The sequence below is a fragment of the Toxotes jaculatrix genome, chromosome 5 (assembly GCF_017976425.1).
Source record: "Toxotes jaculatrix isolate fToxJac2 chromosome 5, fToxJac2.pri, whole genome shotgun sequence".
Classification (NCBI taxonomy): Eukaryota; Metazoa; Chordata; class Actinopteri; family Toxotidae; genus Toxotes; species Toxotes jaculatrix.
Window position 1 is genome coordinate 12,859,901 of NC_054398.1, and position 20,296 is coordinate 12,880,196.

The window sequence follows — 20,296 nt, forward strand, 5'->3', positions numbered from 1 at the left end:
CTGTGAAACACAAGCGCTTAACCTCTCGTGGGACTGTGTCTCCATAACAACCCTTCTGACTTGCATATTAATTTTCCAAAAAATACAGGGCTGGAAAGTAGACTAAATGGTGTGTGTACAGGGATGGGTGCCAGTGGAGGAAACTGAAAAACAGAGGAGAGGGGTATGCAGGCACGTGTGTATGTGGGAAGGAGGGGCATTGGGTAATGATGCTGACCACGCTCCAAAAAATGACAATGCCTTGGATCAAAAATGGAAATGCAAGCACTATCCCATTATTCCATACAGGCTTAGTGAGTGGCATTTTAGCGAACAGCATGCCAGTTAAACAAACACTTTTTCCAGAATGGAATACAAATAGTATGAACACAGAAAAGATTTGTGTGCATGTTTGAAATGATTGAGATTACTGTTACATTTACATTTACTCATTTGGCAGACAGTTTAATCCAAAACGACTTACAGGTGAGGGACAACACTAAAGCTTCAGTACAATAGGAGACATTAAAGTAAGTACTAAGTACTAAATCTATTCAATAAGACAGTGCAGGTAAAGAAGTGCACCAAAAGTGTACAGTAAGTGCTAGTTAGGCATGTTGTGCTTATGCACTTTTCAGTCTCAAGCAAGAGCATTTTTACCATATCCACTTTTAAATAAACACAGTAATCAGTAGGTGATGTTTTTTGGATTTCTCTCTAGTAAGAAACATGGAATTAGGTATTAAGTACTGGTGTAGCATAATAAAATAACTAGATTTTTGTGGTCATGTGACTGGAAATTGATGTTTATAGCGAAGAATGCACTAACAACATAAAAAAACAACCAACACTGTAGGGGCTTCTTTGATACACATTGGACACAGTGGTATCCAGTCATGTACAGAATGTAGAATGTCACAAGGAACTGTCTGTTGAGTATCAACACTTCTCATGTTTTCTGTGATTCCTTCATGTCAGATGCTCAGACTCATGTTTTAACCTAGTGGAACTCACGGCACAAGTACCTGAACATAAGTGCACAAAACTGCTACATTTTTCTCAGTGAGTCTGTTTGTACTGTATGTGAGTGCATTTGTGGCACCAAACAGCTGTTCTGTGTGTTACATACACACACATACTGCTGCCCTCATTATATCACCCCTGAAGATGCTCAGACATTTATGTGGTAAACATCTGGTTCAGTGGCAGGGCCAACTACACAGGCGAGGTCAGAGTTTTAATGCAGCCCTCATCCAAGCTGTTTGGATATGAGAGTGCAGTGAGCCATGCTTTGCTTTTTCTTGTATTACACTTTCACTTTTTATCTACGATCATACCTTTCCATAGTTTTTTCCTGTTCTGAGTGGTGGGTGAGCTTTGTGAAGCAGAAAAAGGCATCGGCTGCAACAGCTCTTAATTCACTACCCCTGAGAAAGAGGGGAATCATTCTTTTTTTCTGCTGGCTATTAGGTTTAAAGACTGCAATTTCACATGCAGCCAAATGCACACATATATACACACACACATACTGATACACTCACAGGCACTCATACATGTGTATATAAAAACACACACAAAAGCACACAGATCCCTGTGGACCAAGAAGTGGAGGTATTAGGTCATTATTGGAGCTTTAGAGAAATGAACACTTTATGTCCAACCACTCTCCAGAGGCTATTGATTAGCCTTCCCCCTGCAGAGTTGTGTATGTGTTGGTTTTCAGTTTCAGGGCCCGCTGCATCCTTAAGGAAGTGTCAGATATGAATGAAGACTGGGAATACGAATCTTTACCCAACATCCATATTTTCATAGTGCTGCACCCACAGTCACTGCAGGTCTCTACTTCCCTTACCTTAATTTTTAACTTAGGACAGTCATACTGCTTACCTCTCCACAGAGTCAGAGTTATAGTAGGTGCTCATGATAAAATAATGGACCTGAGCAAAGGAAAACTTAAGAGTACTCAAGTGACATAATCCAAGACATTGTTTTCCTGCAGTTATCACTGAATAAATCAGTGCTGCAAATCTGCAAAACCTCTAATTCCTGCATTTTCGTCAGCCACTGGCAAGGGGCCCTCCTCAGTAATAACTCTCTTTGGTTAATCTGGTGCTATGTAGCTAAAGGGCAGCCAATGAATCATCATCTATTAGTGAGTGACCATCAGGATAGCCAATAAACGACCATCTTTCCTAATATTCAGGAGAGACTTACCACAGTAGTAGGCAATAGTGGCAGACCTGTTGTCTGTAGTACCACTGGGAAAATACAAATTTTATGAACCGCTTGACCGTAGCCCACATTAACCTAATTTATACCTGTATTTCTTTAGTATGAATATTGTGTTTACAGTGGTGCATGTACGTTTCGGCATGGTGCTTCAAAAATGCAACGGGTACTGTTACTGCGCAACAATAATCCTCTTCAGTATTCTAGATAACAGCTTTAGTGTCGGCTCTGTATCCTTCCTTTAATTTTAGTGACAGTTACAGTTAAATGTCTGGCTAATTTGTGACTGTGTATTATGTTGTAACCCCTCCCACACCAGCCCACGCTGTCTTGAGTAGCATGTGCTCTCCTCCGTCTCTTGTCAGAGAGTCTGCCCCCTTTGCCTACGTCACTATTGTCTCTGAGGTGCATTTGATAATAAAGTTATTTTTAACCGCGCCTATTATTCCCAACATCATAAACTATCCAGTGCTCTGGGCCCACTGCCAGTACTGTCATTGCGGTGTAATAGGCAATACATCAACAAGTGTGTGTATGTGTGTGGGTGTGTGTGTGTATCTGTGAGTGAGTTTGTCTGAGTCAATGTGTGAGATCTCAGCATTTTCAGACATAAAGTGGGCATGTAGGTGTCTGAAATCACTAGGTGTCTCACAGTGCTCATCTTTTTATCAATGGACTATATGTAATAGATGTGTGCGGGGAACTGTATGTTGGTCAGAGAGTAACCCTGTGACTCATTTTATACAATATACAATATGTTATAAAACTCTTTCAATGACTGTGTGGTATTAATAAACTGCAAGTAAATACATTAGGAGAAATGAAGACAGTAATAGTTGTTGGTCTGCTGCTCTGTAGCATGCAGCAGCTCATAGTTCTGAGAATGGGTTTTTACACCCATTGCCCTGTGCAGTCGTGTTTGATATGCTGCTTCTCTCTCTATTGCTCAGCTCCTACTGCTGTACTGTAATTACTGCACTTGGCAGACAGTCACGACACATCGACAACAGACGAATTTGGGTGTAGGGAGGGGATGAGCAACAGAAAAGAGAGATGTGGTGGGGATGGGTGTTGTGAGGGGAACCACAGATTTTGTTTCTCAGACTTTTATGGAAAAATTACAGCACTGTGAAAAGTTTAGTTTGAGAGTAACCCATGCAAGCAGAGACAGGTGGGCATATGCTTGTCGCTGTGTGTGTGTGCGCGCTTGTCTGTGTGTGGGGTGTTCTTTGTGATAAACACTGATGTTTACTGTACATCTCATTAGTTCTCTAAGAAAATGGAAGCGAATCATTATGGACATTAGAGCCTCAAAAAGAAATAGTATGAAAGGAACAGAGGAGCAATGGAGAGGTAACATATGAGAAAAAGCTCTGTGAGTTAACTTGCAGCTTCACCCTTTAATATACTCCCTGCACCAGGTAATGCTTGTGTGCAGTGGCAGAAGAGGGGAAATAGCTTTTCAGAATCGATGATGCCTCTCAGAAAAGAGTTTTACTAATGCATTTACTTGGAATGCAGGCTCAGGACACATTTTCTTAATGCTTGATGAAGCTGGAAAGGGATAAAGACTTCGAACAGATCAACAAGAAGTTCAAGGATGGAAGAACTGAACATGGTGGTCAAAAATCTATATGCCTTGAAATTATATGCCTCAAACAAATAAAAATATTGATCCTGGAGTCATTATAACGATGCAAAAACTGTGCAAAATTTCAGTTTGCAACTGTAATATACAGTATAGCAGGGACAAACCAAACTTATGTCTACTAGAACTAGAGATGGGTTACATGCTTGTCATGCTTGAGTGTGAGGTATCATGCAATTCATTGTGAGCATGAAAACATCTAAATGTACAAAAGACACTAAACAAAAGCATACAGTGAAAATCTATTTAGTTAGTGCCTCTTCCCATCTAAAGTATCTGAACAACAAATATCAAAGCCAACGTGAAGCTTGGGATTAAAACCAGTGACAGCAAATATCCTGTTGGTAAAGAATGGAATCATTCATGATAGAGAACCTTATTCTTTTCTATAGTAAATAGCCTTAATGCATAGAAAGTATGGATCCTTCAGTCAAGAGTTTTAAGACTGGTACTAGTCCTTGTTTTGACGTCACTATTCAGCGGAACAGGTTGCATGGAAATATTCAGATATCTTCGTTTCATGGTGTCTGGCGAAATGCATAATGGCAGCAAGCAGGCATATCAAATAGTATTTATACTGGCAAGTCACTGACAAACAAAGGCACACAATTAAAGAGAGACGGAGGCCCTATCCATGAACAAACTCCGGATGCGCTGAAGGGCTGTCATTTTCAAATGATTTCTCGTTGCCATCTGTGCACCATTGTTTTAGCATCTCCTTTAATGATGCCTTAAAATCTTGAGCATATAAATGCCACATCTTGTTTGCATAACTGTGAAGAGGTTCACATTGAATACTATTCCAGTTTTTCATACACCAATCAACACAGCATTGCAGTTTAATTCACTTCCACACAGTTTTTGTGATTCAATATTTTACAACCTCTTGATGTCACTGGCATCTATTTGTATGCAAATTAATTGTGTTACATCAGGCAACTGATGGAAGCGCTAGAAATATTGCAGGGTTTCAGGCATGTTCGGTTATGAATGTGAAGTTGATCACATTCATCACTCCAGTTGCTCATCTTGTTGGAAGGTATTCACCTCTGGTAAATCCAGAGTTAGAATTAGATGAGGGAGATGCTGCACAGAAGAAAAGCAACATTTCAGGCAGGACCGCACAGCGTTTATATCAAGGTCTGCATGCTGCTCGTACATCAGGCAGCACAGTGGAAGTCAAACACGGATCAATCAGTATGAGACTGGTGCACTGTTGTGTTAAGCTGTTCCCTTAGTACAATATTGCTGGGCTAAACGACACTGTGTTGTTAGCATGTTGGGTTTTCAAAGTCAATATAGTTTTGTTTGTTTGCTGCGATGGCTCCGACTAAGCACCTGAAGGTCTCATACTTGTTTCCTACAATATCTCATAACAGAATGCAATCTAGCAAATCATGATGGCATTATACACAAATGTTATGAAATCTGGTTCATTAATTCTGGACATGAGGCTAAGATGTTTTGCAGCAAGCAGCCTTATCTGGTTAGGAGCTCCCCTTTAGTAATATGTAGCTGTTATGATCTACCCTTTTCCCTTCTCTTCCCATTATTCACAGTGATGGGGATGGGTTGGAGCTGAAACACTGTTTTTGCTCCCAACCTTTATCTGTTTTTATATCAGTGAAGATGACAGAGAGGAATAGGGGAAAAAGGGGCTGTTGTAAGAACTGACTAATGCATCTGCAGAGATTTACTTTTACTACTCGAGAATCCTGCAGCAAAGCCCTCTCTCTGAGAGTATTTTTTGTTTTACATGTACATGGCCACATCCATACATGTTAAGCTCAAATTTACCCCTGGGAATTTGGCATGTATGTGTTCAACAGTGCTTTTCACATCTGCACATTTGCACTTGGCAAGCGTCCAGCAGGGTTATCTGTTGCCCATTAGATGACCCCACAGGAGTAGATGTGGGTTTACTCACATATGACAAGGACACCTTGTCATATGTGAGTCAACATACTGTTAGTTGTGGGTACAAATCATGATTTTTGGAGCAATTACTTGATTATCACAGCTTATCAGACCAAGTTTTACCCAGTCTGCTGCCATATTGGCCAGTAGGTATTGAGTCAGTAGCTAAACTCATACAGTTTGTGGTATTACATGATTCTAATCATTTACCTTCTTTTGCAGCCGCTCCTTGCAAAAAAGATTATTTTAAATATGTTCGATTTTTATGACAGGAATTGGGACAACTGACATCATATGTGTGAGTGGTAGAAATGATGGAAAACACTTTATAAAGATGTCAAGTAAACTGTAAAATAAGGTTCTTTGCCCTGAATGACAATTATTGTGTAGCCTGTATCAGTTCTTTCAGGTTGTAGTACATAGCCACAGCTCACCTGAAATTCTCCTTATGCTCTAGGCACCTCTCCTTCAAATTTCTCATTAAAATTTACCTTCTTTGCTTTGTTTCATTTCCTTTTCCATTCAAATGGCAGCGTAAATTAGAAACACAAACAATTTTTCGTAAGATATGTGTTTCTTTTTGATACAATCCCAGACAAAATGTTTTGCTCTTGCGGGACTCGGGGTTGCCTAGCGACACATTAATCATAGCTTGTTGTCATCTGTATTTACTCAGTCATTCAATATGTGCTCCTTTTTAACTGCCAAGACTAAACAAACTGTTTATGCTGCTTGGAAATAGTCATTATGTGTGGGCTATCCAGTATTTGTAGATTTCAATAACCCTAATGTCTTTTCCTATCTTTGGTGTTACGACACACACACACACACACACACACACACACACACATACTTGTACTTATATCTTTGCGAGGACAGTCAGTGACATATTGCATTCCCTAGCACCTTAATCCAATCTTAACCATTTGAACTGAAATCCTAACTTTAACCCTTAGCCTAAGCCAATTCTAAACACCCTTTAAAGTTGTGAGAACCTACCAAAATGTCCTCACTCCATAAGGTCTATGCCAAAATTGGTCCTCACAAAGATATAGATACAAACATACACACATATTTTCTGAGTGATGTTTCTATGCGTGACGTCCCAGATCAGAACTCCACACTGATGTGTCAAACTGCCACTGGACTGTTGTGACCCAGTTACAGTATGTTTCTCTCACAAATGACAGATGTAGATCGATAGTCATAAAAGCTCAGGAATAGATGGCTTAGTAATGGCTTATATCCCTGGTTGAGAGGGATCATATGGGTTGATCTCATGAATTGTGGCTTGCCTCTAGTCTGTTTCTCACTTTCCCATTCTCATTTTCCATAGATGTACTCATAAATTAGAAGGAACTAGGGATGCAAATTTTAAGCATCAGTTTCTTTAGTCGATAGTTGGCCATGTTAACAATCAATAGTAGGTTCATTGTTAACAATTTATGAACTGCAATGGCCTCTTTTCATAATAAAACATGACCTGTTTACTGCAAAGTCCGATTAAGTTAGCAATTTAATGAACAGATTAAGTAAACTCCAAGTTACTTGAATTATAAATTAACCCAAAATAATTTCATTCATTTTAAATTGTGGAGCTTCCACTTCCGTCTGCCACTATACAACAATTGACCAGCAATTGAACAGGGTTCTTTGCAATAGTATAGGGGTTTCTTTAAAATCTTCAGTGAGATTGTATTGGATTTGTTAAAGTTGTAGCATCTTTAAGTTCTTTGCTTACCTTAATGTCAGCCCAAACACCCTCTTTCTGTAAAGCTGCTAAACTTTGCTTACTGATGGAATGCGCTCATTAGCATTCATTACGTCTTCACTTCGTATTTAAATTAAATGACAATTAATTGATCATTTATTGACTATTGAAATCTCTAGGAGGATCCTTCCTAGTACTTTCACATTAATATAACCCTCACCTAATATATTTCTGAATTTTGCATGGATCAGAGTGCATAGAGGCACACACAAAGATGGAATCGCTGTGGGATTTAAGGGCAGAAATTGAGTAAATGGTGTGAAATATTTATGACTGCTAGGAGGGAGAAGGCCAGGCCATAGCCCCACATTGTAGTTTGAGGTAAATATTACAAGTTGCAAAATATTAACCCTTCTCCATTATCATTCCATCATGATTCCTGCTGCTTCAGCAGGAATATGGTCAGTAGTGTCTCACAGTGTAACTGATACAGCGTATGCACTTGTTGTGCAATGGGTTATCTAGCTGGTTGTGTAATTGTAGGCCATAATTTGATCTACTACAAAATAATATCACTTCAGTCAGCTATTTAATTCTTTTTGGACTCGATAGGTTTGCAGAGTTTCTCTTATGGCTATGTCTTTTTTATTCAAATATATAATTTTATGTCACTATGACCACTGCATAACTTCAGGGATTCATTGGGGTTACCCCACAGTCCTGCTGCAGAATCAGCAGCTACACTCTCTAACATGGTATATATGAAAACAACAGGAGGGAGGCTTTTAGGAGGAAGTGCTTTGATGAACTTAACTGGCTTGGAGTTACTCCCCTCTCGAACTGCAATACCTACATGAAAATTCAGATTAACTAAGCTGTGGTATTGCTTTTTACCTAGAGGTACATATTAAGCTTTCTCTATGAAAATGGACACTTTATCTACAGGATGTACCTTATAGAATTAATTAATGGGGCTTATGTAACAAAAATGTATCTCACATCCCACGAGCAAAGAACACGAAAAAGGTTCAGAGCAGGTTTGAATTCATCACAACTGCTGCTCTACTCAGAACACTGAACAGTTTGTACAGTACCTACAGTAGCTCCCACTAACAGCTCCTGAGCAGCAGTCATGTAATTTACTTCGAGGCATCTACCTTTAGCAGTGTTGTGTGACTAATTACTCCTTAATCTTCCCCAATCTGCCTATCTTATTGTTTGTATACATACGCATCTGCATTCATAAACACGTGGTGCACACATATGGTGTATAATTGTGTTTTATATGTATAATCATACACACATAGTCACACATGGTCTTTGTTGATCTATGACCCACAGATTTTCTTGGATAGTTAGTAGATAGTACTTTTACATGGATTAGAAGTCTCTTTACTGACATAGAACAGGCATCTGTTTGGTAGTGACTAATTGCCTCATGACTTCTTGTTTTTCGGTACTTGTCCATTGTTGTATCACAGAATCAAAAACATGCTGCCCCTGCCTGATCCCTTTTCAGTAACATGTACCTGACTCAAGACCACCTGTTAGCTAATGTAAACAAACAATCCAAGTCTGAGGCTTTCTGTTGATCTCAGTGTGACATCTCTTGGGTTTTTTGAATTTTTTTACGATCTGCAATACTTAAAAACTATATATACAGATATAACATCTATAGTGAAATGGGAATATTATATAATTTGGAATTCTCATAATTGTGTTTTCTCTTACAGTTAATGTTGTTTTGTCCTGGTCTGTAATTTTGCATTACACTGAGAGTAACAGTACTGTATGTTTCTCAAAGATAATGCTTTCCTAAAGCTATGTTTTAGCTTTAAGGTAGCTTTTAGGATTTATTACTAAATCAAAACTGGGGTACTTCTTAATATGGTCATATCAAGTCATCATCTGCCGCTTATCTGGATCCAGGCCCAGGTCGCGGGGGCGACACCTCCCACGGGTGGTGGGCCCATGGGAGATGGTGCTGCCCAGAACAGGGCTCAAACCCACAACCCAGAGAGATTGAGTCTCGTGCTCTACCAACTGAGCTAACCAGGCGGCCTTCTTAATATGGTTTGATTTTCAATCATGTTACACATTTGGCTTCCTCCTTATTAGTACCTACTATGACAAAGCTTTTTTTGTGGGTGTACAGAAGTTCTGTGTGATTCTGCCTTTAAATATTAAATGCACTTTTCCAAAACTTCAGCCTGTAGTTGCACCTAACCATTTAGCAAACAGGACAACGTAGTGCAGTAAGTGTTCTCATCATGTATGGTTGGCTCATTGCAAGAGCAGGCATTCTGGCAGTTAGCCTCACAGGAAGTTGCTGTGAGACAGCTTCTCAGAGGGGAGAAAACATCTCATTGTCATTGGCCATCTGAGATGTTTGATTGGGAAATATGTTGACATCTAAATGTTCAGCATCCAACAGCCCTACTCTAGATAATGCTTTCAGTTATAATCCCAGTTTGATTGCTCAAGATATTGCATTCTTTCCTAATGTTTTATATCCCTTCATTTTTAAACTAATGTGGGCTACTTAATGCCACCGAGCAACAAAAAACTCTGTCACTTGGCTAATTCCACTCATGCCCTTAAATAGATTAAAGAGAAGGCTGACTCCGAACAGTTCATAAGCCCTTGTTCTTCCAATCCCAGTTGTGTGTATGAGTACATATATGCTCAACATACATACATAAATATCTGTCAGTGTATGTAACATATATGTATGTATAACAAGTATAGTATGGATGAAAGCACAAGGGTTCAATTATTTATTTATTGCAGAACTGGGCATAGTTTGGCCTTGGTTATATACATAAGCATGCTGTATCTGTTCTAACAGCTCATCCTCTTGATCTTCAGCTTCAGAACTGCCCACACCAAATTTTTGTTACTTGTGCTACATGTCCAAATGGAAAAACAAAACTGCCCATACCTGGGAAGGAGAATGGACTGGGATTGCATGTAGCAGCATTGTGTGCTAATAGGCACAAACCCTGAATCCCCAGTGTGGCGTATATTTGATAGCATTAATTTGAGCCTGGCACAGTGACATTGTTGACCTCCCTAGCATCTCACACCACCTGCCTTTTAAGAGCTGTGGTGGTGTGTGGAGAGGTAATGCAGTGCATGGTATGAAACAGGTCTTAATTGGCTGGCAGGCTTTATGAAGTTCTCTCTGGGGAGCCCCATTGATTATTAATAGGAAGGTTGCATCAAAGAGCCAACTGACACTCGAGCAGCAACCCTGGAAACACAGAGATCAACAGATACTGTACATCCACCAGCGTCCTGTGGTTATAGAGAGAGAATTTATAAACCGACAACAGATAGTGAAAGAAAGGATTGTGTGAAAACTGGAGGAAGCAAAAACAGCAAAGATAGGAGAACAATCAGTAAGGATGCAGTGTGGAAATAGATTTTTGGACACAGGATTTTGTTCTAAAGGATGTGTTTTTGCCCGCTTTCTTCTGGATCCCAGACATACCTTACCTATATGCCTTGTACTCAACTTGTAGAAACTTCTTGTCATAAGTCATCAAGAATGTCCTGGGCAACATTGTTTACCTCAGTCACCTCACATACATTTGCTTTTTCTGATCAGTTCTTTACATGTCATTGTTTATATGTTAATAGAAGAGAATGCATGTATCTGTGGTTGTCTGTAAAAGAATGTGGTACCACAGAACAGTGTTAAAAATGTCACATCAGCTCTAGTGAAGCATTGCACAGTCTTGGTGCAAAATCTTTTCTGACAGAGCGTAGAAATAGCCTTGTCCTCAAATGTACCCTTTGCAGTATAGGCAAAAAAGAGATTCAATAGGTTTTTCATAACATTAAACTGTTTCTCTCTGTCAGTTTGTCACATTTCCATTTCTGTCTGCAGGGGTGACAGATTGAAAAGCCATAGTGAAGGAGCTTGCCAAGCAGGATTTCTACCCTACCAACCAGATCAAGACAAATATTGATATTCTAAGTCATAAATGGCATAACATTATGATTACCCTGCTGTGAGCCTAGGAATATCATTGTCATTTTCATGTGTGTCAGCTGTGTGTGTCTATGCGAGAGAGGAAGAAGGAGGGGCACATCTGCTTGCTGTGTCAGCCCATGCGAACTGGATAGAGACAGTGGCTTTGGGATGTGGTGCAGCTACTGTAGAGTATTGATTCCAAAAAGCTTTTAGCACATGGTTAATTTTCCATATGGGGCCTCTGCATGTGGCCTCGGGGCTCTAGATGGGTCAGGCACTGTTTTGTTTACAATGAGTGGCTAATCCGTGTGAGCTGGCTGTGGATGCATTTGTGTGTGTGTGTGTGTGTGAGTATGTGTCAGAGAGAGAGAGTGAGATTGTGTGTGTGTCTGTTGATAGTTTCATTTTGAAGGAGGCTACTGTGATGAAGCGTCTGCTAATGTATGTATGCACACATCCACACATAAATATACTCAACCATATTTGCAGTTCTATATGCTTCATATAGTATAGGTCAAAGCAGGCTTGGGATGTCATCTATAGAAGATAATTATTTTCAGTTCACTTGCACTGTTGGCTAATATGTTTCCCAAATAGCTCAGCTTGCAGCATTCGCTTTGATCAGTACCTTTTGCCACCAGTGTTCAGTAATTTTCTTCAAGACCCTGAGGTTCTTGATGTAAAGAGAAGCTATATCCTGGGATTCTTCAAAAATCCTGCTTGGAGTAGAGGATGGCCTCCATCCAACAGCACCAGCAAAGTTTCCCAACCTTCTATTATAGGAGATACAAAGTGTTGTTGCTTGGTAATACCTCCTCTGACAAGTTCCAGCTTTTAGGGTGTCAAAACATTTCCAGTTTTGATTAAGGGGCGAGCTTTATGTTTTATTCAGTGCACACCGTAGTCTTCTCTGGAAGATGCTAATCCTGTTAAACTTGAAGCTGCTTCTCCACTTCCCTTGCCAATCAAGTTCAACCTGCCTGCTGGACTTGTAGAGGAGAGTAACAGTCATCGGTCATTAATGTCCGGACCAAAGCAAGTCCACCAGCCTCCTTTCAGTATCCATCAGAGCACTGTTAGGAGTTGTTAGTGTTGCCAGATGATGCCAAAGGCACTGAGCCATCTGATTAACAATCAGCATCTGCCATTATATGCTGGATCAGAGAGCAGCCACTTGTGTTTTGACAACATTGCTTCTAAAGCCTCAGCTACACCCTACCAGTTCCAAGAGAGTCATCCAAATCAACTCAGGTGTACCCTAAACAGTCCTTTCTACTGTCCTTGGAGACAGTAATTGTGGAAGGGAACCCTCATCCGAGTTCCACTCTGCAGTTCCTTCCCCTGATGGTCAATTGTTGGCCCAGCCCAGTCCCTCATGGCACTTTGAATAGAGATGCTGCTTCTCAAGAGCCTTCTCCTGATGAAGGGAGATGGCACCACTGCTCCTGCACGTCCAAGTAAGTGAAAGTGGGGAGAGATAGACACACACACAGAAACAAACAGAAAACCCTAAAAATCAATACAAATTACAGTTAAATTCTGTGTATCTCTGTATCTAATTCTCTTCTAGTAATATCATATTCTTCACACTTACTTAGGTCTAGTATGGAATAGATGTTTGAAAATTTGACATTCAACATATTTATCTTAAAGTGAAAAATGGATGACTTCTCTCCTCTGAGGTCAGTTCAGTTGAAAGACAAATCAGCCCATTATACCTAGTAGTCTGAAAAATCACTTCTAACGTAGAGGTACTGCAGCACAGAAAACCAGGCAGCTAAACCCACATTCTCCCTTTTTGTTTGATGCTACTCAGCCTTACCAGTGAATTACCTTCATTCAAAATCACAATGAGAGAGAGTTAGGAAGGAAGAGAATGGAAGATATGAATGAAAATGTTTTAAGGCACAAAGAGATAAATGTGTGTGTGTGTGTGTGTGTGTGTGTGTGTGTGTGTGTGTGTGTGTGTGTGTGTGTGTGTGTGTGTGTGTGTGTGTGTGTGTGTCTGCGTGTGTGTGAATAAATGTGGCCCTGGGTGACTTCAGTTTGTGAGTGGCCATGACATTTGCTATACCAGGTGTAGAGGACCGTGAAGCAGACCCTGATGGGGTCTGTGAACAGTTATCACATTTACTCCAGGCCACAGGCTATGTGGCTGGTTTGTCAAAGCTGACTGTATGTAATGCCCTCCCTCTCTCCCACCCTCTTGCTTGGCTCTCCCACCTTCCTTTTCTGTCGTCACTCTGCCATCCTCCCTTTTTCTTCCACGCTCCCTTTCTCTCTACTTTTTTCTTGGCCCACTGACTGTCTCAGCCACATCCTCTCCAACCCTCTCTGCTTCATGCTACCATCCACCCTGCTTACCTTTATCTTTCTCCCTCCCTCTGCCCCAGCCTCCTATTTTTTTCCAGTGTAGATGTCTTAGAGAGGAGCTGGAAGGGCTGGCTGATAGCTGGCTGTGGATTTCAGTTGTGGTTCTGAAGGTCCTCATATACAGTATAGCTCTATGGCAAGGACTTTAAAGGACTAGCGGATGTTTCAGATACACGCATACATTGCACTAGATCCATGCGCACACTGCTATTGTCATGAATTATTCACTTTGTTTTCACTGGGCTGGAGCGCAAGAGATGGGGTGAGAGGGGGTGGGGTGAAAGAGATCTGAGCTGAAGAGAGAAGAGGCTGTAGCTGTTAGCTGAGGCATGGGAGCTAGCCTCCTTATAATTCTAGTCCACTCTTTTAATGTTCCCAAGCCATGAGAGTTAGACAGAGAATCTGGACTGCAGTGTTAACCTATAGGTATAGGTATAGATCCCATTATGTTTTTAAAGTTAGCTCTGTTGCCAGACAAGTCTCTAAAAGATATGAGATGTTACACTGTACACATTATCAGTTGTGCAGGTGAATTTTGTCACTATATAACTGCAAGGAAATATGATAAATAACAGTATTGAATTATCATCCAGCCCTGGGTATGCCAGTGCCATTTTTTTTCCAGCCAGATTGAAGGTCCAGCTATTTCATTAAGCGGTTGAACAACTCCCAAGTACTGATCATTTTTTCAGTTTATGAACTGTTCAGTTGCAAAGCAAGGAATTAAATGCATACAGTAGGGTCCAGAAATCTGAGATCACATTGAAAATCTCTAATACTTTCACATAAACATGAAAATAATCAGAAATAAGCAGATTTGGAGCACTGACCAACTTAACTCCTTTGTACAAATGGTCAGGTGTGTTCCACTAAGGTGAACTTGATCTACTTATCAGTTGCAGCCAGTGTTGACCTGTTTATAAGTAAGACTGTGTCTCAAGTTTCCAGCAGATCATTGTTCACTAAGTAGCATCGTCATAGTAAAAGAATGGCATCAGAGCAAATAGGCACCTTGTCATCATCCAATCATGGATAGAGTAAAAGTTTCCAAGGGGGCAGTGCAAGGAACTCTAACCCGCTCCACAGAAACTTGATCAGTTTTATCCAAAGCACGATCAGGCAGACCACAAGTGACTACAGATCAATACATCACTCTTAGTTCCCTGAGAAGTGGAAAAGCAACTTCTTAACAGATACAGAATTTCCTGAATGAAAAGCGCATGACTCCAATCAGCAAAAGTACTGTCAAAATAAGGCTGTCTTGTTGTGGTCTCAGAGGACTAGTTTCAGTTTCCTATACCACTTCTCAGGAGGGGAAACAAGGCCAAGCGCTTGGGGTGGGCTAAGAAATACCAGAATTTCACAGTGGATGACTGTGAAATATACTTATTTAATCCAAGTTTGAGATTTAAGGCAGTAACCGAAGGGTGTATGTGAGAAGACAAACAGGAGAGACATAGTCGTGGGAATATCTAAGTCTCGGGGTGTTTTGGCTGCTCTGGAGTTGGACAGATACACTGAATGGACTATGACTACACCCTGACCAAGGAGAAGTACCACTCCATTCTTCAAAGACACACTGTACCCTCTGGTTTACATCTTTGTAGAGAAGGATTCATACTGCAAAAGGATGATAATGACCAAAAGTCCTGACTGACATGGACTTTCCTCCGCAGTCGCTTGACCTCAGCCCCATTGAACATTCATGGGGTGTTTGAAGGCCGAGAAAGCCAAGCATGCTGTGACACCACAAGAGGCTCTTTGGAACATTGTCAGATCATGTTGGGATAACATGGGTCATCAGGTTTTGCGCAAACTTGTGAAGTCCATGCCAGCTCGAGTGCTGTCATGATGGTAAAAGAGGGACATACCAAATACTAAGATATTCTGAAATTCATGTACAGTAGATTCAACTTGTTAAGATATCGTAATTTGTAATGAAAGAAATTAGTGTTACATTTGAAATAAATACAAAATAAAAGTATTTTCACTAGTAGTCCCAGACTTTTGGCCCCCTTGTATTTGAAAATGGGTTCCTGTAAAGATTGCTCATACAGTTGATTGTGCTAAACACAACGTTGTAAGAACAGTTGCAACTTTTCATCACCAATTAACAAAGAATTTCTGGGGGATTCATAGATTAATCAAATGGCCTAAAATAGTCACAACAATTTCTGAGAGACCGACATAATGTTTTCACTTTTTTTTTTTTTTTGTCTGACCAATGGTCAAAAACCTCAGACCATTCAATTGTCAGTGATTATCAAACAGAGAAAAGCAATGGATCCTCACATATGAGGATGGAAAGAGTGAATGTTTGATATTTTTGCAGTCCTGCAGTAAGCGCAGTCTCGAAACATGTACACAGAGAGGGCCAGTGAAGAGACAAACCAGGCCAGTAAAAACTTAATGGATTTTTTGATGGTCCCTTGGCCCACATTGTAATGTATGAAACTGCCAATCAAATTTACTAATCGAAGGTGCCAGAACACCATTCTGGATTGTTTTGGCTCACTTTAACCTCATTCCCTGTATGTAGATCTCTTCAAGTGCCTTTGCCCACACAGTTTATCCTTGTATGATGCAAGTAGGATGAAATCTCTCCCTGGCCCGGCCCCAACTATCTTGGGGAATCATTATTGCTTATTGACAAGTCATGTTGGGTCCCTCTGCCACATTCCCAGAACTTAATTTTTACAGCTGTGTGATCTGTTGTTTATCATGCATGTTGTGCACTCAGATAATTCTAGAAATTAATCATTTTGAAAAATTAATGTGCTGCATTCTGCTCCTGATAATAACTTGTACGCAACTTAAAATCGTGACTGAAACTAGTTCCAAACTGTAGTGTAATTTGTTGGTAATCCATTGTGTCGCCTTTAAAGTACATGGAAATCCATTTTGGGCAGTATTGTAAGGGACAGAATCACATTATAAAATGTGAATATTGAGCTACACTACAAGGTTTTGTGGAAGAGTTATCAATTTTCCTTGCCCTAAAGACTTGGCAAGCTGAACTAGCATACAGGTAGAGTGATCTGCTAAATCCTGTAATGTACAGTATTAGGGCTACCTGCCATGCTCTTTCTCCAGTGCGAATGGGATTACATACTGTAGAATGTCCAGCAGTGGCAGGGTATTCACATGCAAGCCTCTGGACAGGGAAATACACACAGTTTAACTTCTACTGTGTGAATGGAACATATAGCCTACCATTTTCAAAGAGAAGAAGATGTATGACTTCAGATTTCAGTCCATATATTGTTTTAACTGTGTGATGGGGTTAATTTTGTTAGCCCAATATCTTTCAGAATAATTTGTTTACTTCAGCTGAAAGCAAACATGGGCCACCAAATTAGCACTCTGGTATCTGCTCTGAGACTCTCCTGCCAGTTAAATATTTCCACAGGGTTGTTAGCATATAGGATACCAGCAGGATTTGCTTTTGAACTCTTTTCTCTGAGAAGCTCTCTGCAGGAATCTGAGACTTTTCTGATATAATGAGGTGATATTTTGGCTAAAAGTATCACCACAGGAAATCCAATGAGAAGCGCTGAAACTTTACAAGAGGAAGGACCACTGGCAGAAACTCTACCCCCACCCTTTTCTCCGTCTCGTTCATTTCTCTCTTCAGACACATTATATCTTTGTTTGTATTTCTGGCCCTTGATATCAGCGGCTTCCATGTTTTCTCTCTTTGACAGTAACATCCGGATGTCTGATGATTGGTGGAGCGCATGTGAACATGGCCTTTCATCTTGTTCTCTCCAGCAACCTGACACTTACTTTTTAAAATAGAAATATGTATGTGAATTATGTAACCGATGTGGACTTTGTCTTCATAAATCACCCACACAGGGGACACAGAGCAGAAGAATGGTTAATGTTGATCATTGTGTGTAAGCCTGTATCTTTGTGGGTATCCCTTTGCATGTGCGCCTGTGTGCATGTTTGTCTGCATATATTGTACATCTGCATGTGTGTGGCAGCTCAAGTGCCCACATTATCTTGCATAAGAGCAGCTTCAGAGCTTTCATCACTTGTATTGTCCCTGAGGTGCTTGCTTTAAATTCCACTCTGTAAGAAAATACTGACTTGGTCAGCTTGAACAGTGATGGCACTGGGAACACAATGGAGCACAGCACTGACTTAAGCTCACAATTAATAATTTACAGACCTGCCACAATGTGGCATGTTTCATGGCACATTTTCCTTCCATGAGAAGCTCCCTTGTTCAAATGGTGGGTCGTGTAAGTATTTGTCTCACGTACCACACAGAGGTCGTGTACTCATCTCCTCTGATAAGCATTTCTCCTGTTATCTTGAGTTCACTTGAATATGACAGCATGCACTGAATAGGCCAGTACCTTAAGCATGTTGGTTGGTCAAAATGAAAATGGCACATCTTTTTCTTTTTCATAAAACATGACAGTTAGAGAATATACAAAATGTTTTTGGGTGTCTGTTTTATAACACGCTTAAATCAAGGTCAGATTGACATTATTTGTTTAGCTTTTAATCACAGTCCCAGTGCCAGGGCTTCACAGGGCCTGCATGATGAAACAGTAAATGAAAGAAAAAAAAACAAAAACAACAAACAACATGAGAATGAAGGATTCCCACAACCACCTCCTTTCTTTTATGGCAGCTTGCTCTGTCTGTATGTCACCACCCCCCCCCCCCCTTCACACACACACACACACATCATACATAGATAAAGTGAAGCACGAAGGCCAAATCCTGCCCAACATCGATCTGAACAAACACCGCCCCCCCCCCCCCCCCCCCCGCCCCAATGCTGTCCTGACGTCAGTACACAGTGTCAGTACACTACAGCAAAAGCAACAGTGTGTGACAGCGGCAGTTTCACACTACGAACACTGTAGCTTCATGTGCAGAGTTCATTTTCATGTGTTGCTGGAAAAGGTTCTTCACATTTGGTGAATTTATCATCTCAACAAATGTGTAATATCAAATTAGAGTGAAAATCTTGTTAAATGAATGAGAGTAGTCACATTAAGTAGGTAATAGTGCTGCTATTAACACTACTCTAACTCACTTAGAGTTAATACTGAAGATCCAAATATTTTTTATACAAATGTGGACTAATCCTCTCCCTCAAGTCTGCTATTTGTCCTCAGTTTTTCTTTTATCTATTTTGTTCTATTTAAAAACTGGATGTGCCTCCTTTTTTGCTAATTGCATTAGGATTATCTTTTGTGCAAATCACAGATTAGAGTTAAATAATTTTACACCATTCAGTGAATGTAGTTCCTTCAGTTTTGCTTTATCTCTGCATCTCTCCTCAGTTTTTTTCCCAAGTTCCCTTGGTACTTATCTTCTCCTTGTGTTTTTACCCTCCATCTCTCTGTAATCTTCTATTACCTCCTCCTCTTTGCCCATTCCCTCCCTGCCACCCTCCTTCCCTGCCTCTCTCTCCCTTCCTCTTCTCTCTCCCAGGCAAATGATGCACGCTGCAAGTCGTGTGTGTGTGTAGTGTGAGCGAGAGTCATCGGTGTGTGTGTGTATGCTTGTGTGCGTGTGTGTGTATGTGGAGAGAGAGAGAGAGAGAGAGAAACATAGACCGAGCCCCTAACACGGAGCATGCCTCTGCGTCCGGCAGCCGGCAAACATGAGCCACCCAGCCCTCCACGGCAGGACCAGCAGCAGCAGCACACACACACATTCACACACACACTCACACACCCCTACACACACGCAGCAAACGGCAGCCAGGGGGCCAGCACTGACAGCGGCAGCTCCCGGGAAGAGGACAGCGGCGTTCCTGTTCCTGTCGGTGTTCCGGCTTTCCGTCCCGGTGCACAGCGGAGCCACAGTGCCAGAGCACCCATGGAGGAGCCGACAGGCAATACCGTGGTCATCCGCATTGGCATCCCAGACCTACAACAGACGGTAAGAGCTCGTTCTTTAGCCACTGCTGGAGAGAGGATAAAAGAGAGGGAAGCTGCCTCTCCCCCTGCCTCTCTAACTGAGTGCTTTCTACCTCTCTTCTGTCTGCTTTATGGATTTTGCTGTATTTCTTTCAAACATCTTCAGTTTTCTCTCTGCTTCTCTTTCTTTATCATCCTTTTTTCATCCCATCCCTCTTCTGTCTCTTTCCCTCTCTTTCTGTTTTTGGTATGCACACTTAGTGCGTGTATTTGCTTGCTGGCTTCTGGGGGTTCCACTCCCCCCCGCCTGTTCCACTGATGTCTCGCTAATAAATCTACCTCTTCATTAACTGGGCTTCAGCTGACTTTGACAACTGGCCACTTAGGGTGAGAGCGGGAGTAGGAGGGTGGGAGAGGAGAGGGAGAGAAAAGGCATCAGGGATAAAGAAGGCTATGAGAGGCATTGTAAATCCACAGGAAGACACGAAGTGGAGAATCAAGATAGTTATACCTGAACTGTGAAACTTTACCTCATCCTCTGCCTCTCTGTCTCTGCTGTTGTTCTTTAC

At 41.0% G+C, this 20,296-nt stretch overlaps 1 protein-coding gene across 5 annotated transcripts in view; it reads left to right on the top strand.

Annotated features, from left to right (window-relative positions):
• shank3a (SH3 and multiple ankyrin repeat domains 3a) overlaps positions 1–20,296 on the top strand; it is a 198,538-nt gene that overhangs the window by 26,166 nt on the left and 152,076 nt on the right. For all 5 annotated transcript variants that reach the window (XR_005894099.1, XR_005894100.1, XM_041038626.1 and 2 more), the window contains exon 2: positions 19,297–19,749. Coding sequence is in view for 3 of the 5 variants with exons in the window: in XM_041038626.1 (XP_040894560.1) it covers positions 19,441–19,749 (309 nt within the window). In the remaining 2 variants the exon portion in view is untranslated. The remainder of the gene's footprint in view (positions 1–19,296; positions 19,750–20,296) is intronic.